The sequence below is a fragment of the Vollenhovia emeryi genome, unplaced genomic scaffold (assembly GCF_000949405.1).
Source record: "Vollenhovia emeryi isolate VEMERY1.0 unplaced genomic scaffold, V.emery_V1.0 DF939603.1, whole genome shotgun sequence".
NCBI classification, from domain to species: domain Eukaryota; kingdom Metazoa; phylum Arthropoda; class Insecta; order Hymenoptera; family Formicidae; genus Vollenhovia; species Vollenhovia emeryi.
The window spans coordinates 36,333-42,659 of record NW_011966763.1 but is presented as its reverse complement, the minus strand read 5'-3'; the positions used below and the strand labels follow the sequence as shown (position 1 = coordinate 42,659).

The following is a 6,327-nucleotide window of genomic DNA, read 5'->3' as shown; positions in this document are numbered from 1 at the left end:
GCTTCCTCTATGAGGAAGCCATAACAATGGAAGCAATGTGCAAATTTCTAATTAGAAAAAAAGTAAGTGTGCAAATTAGAAATTTGCACATGGCTTCCATTGTTATGGCTTCCTCATAGAGGAAGCTTTAAGAGCGAAGTAAGAATATGCAAATTTCTAATTTGAATACTTTCAAGAAACAACGTAGTAAAGTTAGATTTCTCTCTTAAAGCTTCCTCTATGAGGAAGACATAACAATGGAAGCAATGTGCAAATTTCTAATTTGCCTACTTTAATGATGAGGAAGAAATGTGCAAATTTCCAATTTGCACGCTTCAATGCTGAAGAAGCAATGTGCAAATTTCTAATTTGCACACTTTACTTTACTTTACTTTTTTTTTCTTTATACAATTAATATGAATATACACAATTTATACATAAGATTTGTACGGGGTTCTTTTGAGGTTTTCACTGTATTGATTGAATTTAATTCAGTTTGACTACTTTTCAAAAATCAAATAAGATCTCTGTTATATTTATTATTATATTTAGTCAACGTGTGCTTTTTGACAATAAGATTGGAATAAATTGAGCGAATATGAAGAAAGTCTTTATACATCTTTTATTATACGAGCTCGGAAAATAATTACTTAACATGTACAATTTCAATAAAGTATTCTGTTACACAAATCGATTTGAAATATTTATTTTCATTTTAATTTGAGATAGCGATATGTGTATCTTGAAAATTTATGTTTTCTAATCATAGGTTCAGCAAAAGATTTATATATACACATCATATACATGGCACGACGCTCGCACGATAAGCGGGAGATCCAGGTTCGAAATATTACCTCACCCTGGCTGAGGTAATATTTTTCGCAATGAGATCTTTGCGGTTTAGAATTCGATACAAATCCGCAAGTAAGCGGTACGCGAGAATCGGGCGGGAATCTGGGAGGGCAGTATTCATAGCATTAAAAATCTCGCTTCACAATTGCGTCCGATATAAGTCCGAAAGTAACGCGCAGTGCGTGGAATTGAAATAATTTGGGATTATTTAATTAATTAACTACGTTTTTATCACTCGTGTTTATGATCGTTTTATATATCGTTCATTCACGTAGTTCTTTACGCGCTTCAGTTACACTGTTAATCGTAAAATGGCGACTTCCGGCTTATTGGCTCCACTCTACTTTTACCCACTCTACTCGCACCCGCGCTGTTGTCGCGCTCACTTGCACATCGTCGTGCGTTCTCTTTCTAGCGCCCGCGCCTCCCCTGCCGCCTCCGTCACAATGTAAAGAATGTAAGATGCCGCATCATACGACATTGCATCGCGCTTCGCTCAGTAGTCCAAGCGCTACGATTAAGCCTGACGCTCAGGCCGAAAATGTTTTGAATAACGCAGCTAGCGTTAACTTGCTCCCGTCGCAAGTATCATTGTCTAATGTGCCGCTCGGTGCAGCCTCCGAGCTACCAAGAAAGTCGCCGGACCGCGCGGCAATTTGCACATCGCAACAGTACCTCACTTCCGTGCTACTCGCTACTGCATGGGTACGACTACGAACGCCGGAAGATCGAGTCATTAAAGCACGAGCCTTAATCAATCAAGGCTCCTCGCATAGTTTCATTACTGAGTCTCTCGCTCAAAAATTGCGCACTCCCCGTCGAGCCGATCTCGACATCACCGTTTCCGGAAACGGACAATTCGCTCGCGCCACGTCCTACGTGAACATTTCGCTCGAATCATGTAACGGACAAACCGCGACGTCTCTGAAAATTACCACGTACATTTTCAAAAGTCTTACTAATGTGGGGATTATCTAATGATGATAATCCACCTTCTCTTAATATCGGCGCGTTAAGGAAAATAAAATGAAGACACTCGGATAATCGATAGTCAGGCTTTAATACCGAACCGAACGAAAGTACAGGTCAGTCGAGACTCGCGAAAACAAAGACGCGTGTTATTGTATTAGCTGATCCAGAACGACTGTCTCAATATCGAACCGTCGCTGTATCGAGCCGAAACGAAAATCAATACTGCGCAGTCAATCCTGCGCATCGTCAGGTCCTGTGCACCTATATAATACATAATTATCGCCTATAGTTCGGCCGTCCTGACAATATGGCCGTCTCGGCCATGGGTATAAGAAATGCGCAAAATAACGTATAACAATTTGATAATACAATTCTCGTCACCTTAATTACATATTATGCCGATTACATATACAATAAATAGAGAGTACAAATATCTTAAAGTCTAGTCGCTAATATATCTTTTCATATGATCCGCACTCACCGTTCCCGTGTACGGTAATTGAGTTATCTGGAAGCCCTCGATATCTGACACAATATAACGGTCATGATCTAAAACAGTTTTTATAATTGTGACGTGGCGGATTAGCTGCCGCGTGCCAGCTCCCCGCTGCCGTCCCAAGGCGCGGTGTCGGTCCGCCCGGGAAAAGAGGATCCGCGCGAGGCCGTAGGGAAACCTCCCGGGGTCGCAACCACACCTTTTTTTTTACTTGCCCGCTTACCCGAGACTTTTTTTGTATTTTTGTAACGCGCCCATCGAGCGTCACTGAGCCGACCGGACCAGTGAGGGGACCAACGGACGGCGTGGCCGAAAGGGGGCGAGAGAAGGAGAGCTGAGGGGCAAGGACGCGAGGAGGCCAGCGAGCGGCGGCCGCGGGGAAGCCGAGGGGCCAGACGGCGAGAGGGGCGAGGCGAGGGGCGAGGACGAGAGGCGCCGACGGGCGGTGAACACGGAGGAGCCGAGCCGCCCTGAGAGCTGGGACCCGGATACGCGGAGCCGTGCCCGAGGGGCCGGGGACGAGGCGCCGGCAGGACGGCCCGCCGAGGGGCGAGCACGGGCGGAGGTTCCCCGGAGGCCCTAAGGACCGGTGAAGCCAGAGGGCCAACGCGCCTGAGAGCGGGCCCAGGATCGACCGCCCCGGCCCTGCGAGTCGCGCAATATAATTAAGCGGGGCGAATTTCGCACCCGGAAGCGCGCGGACAGCGATAGCGCCCCTGCGAGCCCGTCGACATGTGACATTTGTTTGCCCGGACGATGTTTAATTTCATAGTCATAATCTTGTAAAAACATCGCCCATCTCGAAATGCGTGGATTAACAGTCTGCTTGTACAATGTAAGGCGGAAGCTATCACAATCCGTAACAATGGTAAACGGAATCCCTGACAGATAGATGTGATATCTCTTAATCGCATATACGGCCGCCAAACATTCCAGCTCGAAGCTGTGATAACGTGCTTCAGTCGCCGTGGTTCTACGACTAAAATAAGATACAGGCCGCATAGTTTCATCGTTTTGCTTCTGTAACAGAATTGCACCGAATCCGCCAGCACTGGCGTCACAATGCAACTCTGTTAACAATTTCGGCGAATAAATAGCGAGAATCGGTTGAGAAGACAACAACTTCTTTAATAACTCGAAAACGCGGTTTTCTTCAGGCCCAAATCTAAAAACTGCATTCTTTTTTACTAGATCATAAAGTGGTTTTGCAATGATCGAAAAATTCCTAATAAATCTACGGAAGTAGCTTGCAAGGGATACAAATCGATGGACTTCTTTTACATTACGTGGCACCGGAAAATCAGTAACGGACTCCACGTTCGCAGCACTAGGTCGAATGCCATTCTCGTCAATCAGATAACCAAGATAGACAATCTCGCGATACAGAAACGAGCACTTATCTAAACGGAATTGCAACTTGTGTTGGCGCGCCAAATTAAAAACTTCTCGAAGAATTTCTAAGTGCTCACCAACATTTTCAGTCGCGATTAATATATCGTCAAGATATATCAATATTTTATTCTCCCGAATCAAATCACGAAAAATGTCGTTAATGTACCGCTGGAAAACACGCGGAGCGTTCGTTAATCCGAAAGGCATTCTTAGAAACTCAAACTGACCCAGAGGTGTCACAAAAGACGTATATTTCACCGATTCGTCGGCAACCTTAACGTGATGGAATCCGTTTCTCAAATCCAGGCTAGAAAAGTAGGATTTTCCGCGCAATCTATCTAGGTGGTCGTCTATCAATGGGGTCGGAAAGTTATCCCTTACCGTTATTTTATTTAACTCGCGATAATCAATACATAATCGCGATTCACCGTCCTTTTTACGCACGAGCACAATAGGAAAAGCGTATGGAGAATCGCTCGTTCTTATTATTTGTTCCTGTAATAATTTGTCCAAAATTTGTTTCAATTTCTCTTTGTCGTCGAATGAGAGTCTTCGCGGCCGGTAACTAATAGGTCTATCATGCGTTAAATTAATGGTCATTTCAACTTCCTTTTGGGTACTTATAATTCCCGTATCGGCAGTACACTCACTTCTATATAATTCTTCGACATGTTTTTTCTTTATAATTAAGTTGCGGATTAATGTTCATCGCCTCAGCCACGGACAACGGATGGTCAACATATGAAATATGCAAAATTTGCTTCGAAAAATCCAAGTCATCTATCGCTCGCGGACTTGCCTTTGAGATACTAAATTTTTCTCCTAACGGTAGCCTAATTAACGGTGACGATGTAAAGTCCCGACCGAACAAAGCCGCACACGTTATCGCGGCATCCGGCACAACAAAAAATTTGATTTTCAATTTCACATCGCTGATCTCGACAATCTCCTCGAAAGTTCCAAGTATATCCAACTCAGTTCCATTAATTCCGAAAAATGATTGTTGTTCAACCATCGACATGCAAGCATGAGCAGGCACTGAGCAGGAAATTATTCTTAATTAAGCTAACCGGAGACCCTGAATCGATCATCGCTATCAACGAATATTTACATTTATTACCAGATTTGTCCGCAACCTCATACGCAAGATTTACCAGGTACAGAGCGCTCGGTGAGGTTGTCTGTACCATGTTCGTCGTATTCTCCATTTTCGGCCGTGACTTCGGACATTCCGCCACTCGATGCTCCAGACTGCCGCACCCAAAACACGAGTCTTTCGCCCGCTTCTGTTCCTGTTTGCAGTCCCTGGAAATATGTCCTATCTCTCCACAATTATAGCAGCGTATAGTATTCTTCGCCGTGGATGTTCCTCCTTCATGCGGTGATTTCGGCACTGGCCGCTGTCCCCTCGCAGTTCGCCCTCCACCGCTTTCCGTCTCGTTATTCAATGACAGTTTCTTGAATGCGTCGAATAAATCCGTTGCCGACGCAAAACGCATCATCCGCGCCTGATTCCGCATACGTGTATCTTGCACTCCATCTATTAAAGAGTCAATTAATTCCTCTTCGTCAATGGATGCTCTGTTCGCGAGAATCACTTTCTCATGATAGTACTCCGCAAACGTTTCGCCGCTTCGCCACCTGCGTCTTTCAAAATCTCGCCTCAACATTAGCTTACTTGGACGATTAGCAAACATACGCGACATCTCCAATAGCAACTCCTCCGCACTCATCTGCAAATGCTCCAATTTCGAATGAAACCAATTCAAGGCCTTATCCTTCAATCTCAATGTAATTAATATTTTCGTCGAATTTTCATCCAATCGATATGTCGCACGTAATAGTTCGACTTTGTTTCTTCCACGTTTCAAAATTGTCACAATCACCACGGAACTCGCTCAATAAATCGCCAATGACTCGAATGTTGACTCTAGAATCGACGCGGTCGCCAGCACTGTTCTCGATACTCAGCATCGTGCTTGCCTCCCGACGGGCAAGATCTAATTCTCGCTCCAAAAGGGCTTTCTCGCGCTTTAACATTGCTATCTCTCTCGCCATAAATTCCGGTGTCATCTCAGCGTCATTCGGGATCGCAACAACCTCCCCGGGACGTGGCGCCACTCCACTATCAGAGAGAACCGTTGCCCCGATGTACTCGCATTCAAATCCGTCAGTAGATCCTGCGTCACATCACCGCCGAACAACCGAACATATGCATCCTGCCACTTGTCTTCGCGAACAGATAGTATTCGTGTTACCAACTCGGTCTTCGTTCCGCTCGTAGACACTTCGATGCGCCGTGCGATCTCCTTTAAATTCACGACAGTTAAGTCGTTTAGTTTTTCCTGAGGTGACCGATCCATCTTCGTAATCGTCAACCTCGTCCAAATTTCACAAGTCACGTAGCCAAAGTCACTGCTCACCCGATATAACAACAACGGGAAGCACACAATACAAAATTCGTCAACCGGTCACAAGCCGATAGAAAGTTTAGTTTCCTATCTCAATGTCACAACGGCACAAAGTATGGACAACGTTCAAATTTAGCCGTTAACAATTTGCGACAATTAAGATAATTAACAATTATAGAGTCGCGGGATCACAAAACCCGCACAAAACTCTAGTCTGCACACCGC

At 44.9% G+C, this 6,327-nt stretch overlaps 1 protein-coding gene across 1 annotated transcript; it reads right to left on the bottom strand.

Annotated features, from left to right (window-relative positions):
• Positions 1-2,878: 2,878 nt before the first annotated feature.
• Positions 2,879-6,054, bottom strand: LOC105557126. Its single transcript, XM_012004295.1, has 4 exons — positions 5,847-6,054; positions 4,812-5,588; positions 4,491-4,729; positions 2,879-4,186 (listed from the first exon to the last, which is right to left on the bottom strand). The coding sequence occupies exons 1-4, from the start codon at positions 6,052-6,054 to the stop codon at positions 2,879-2,881; spliced, it is 2,532 nt and encodes an 843-aa protein (XP_011859685.1).
• Positions 6,055-6,327: the final 273 nt, after the last annotated feature.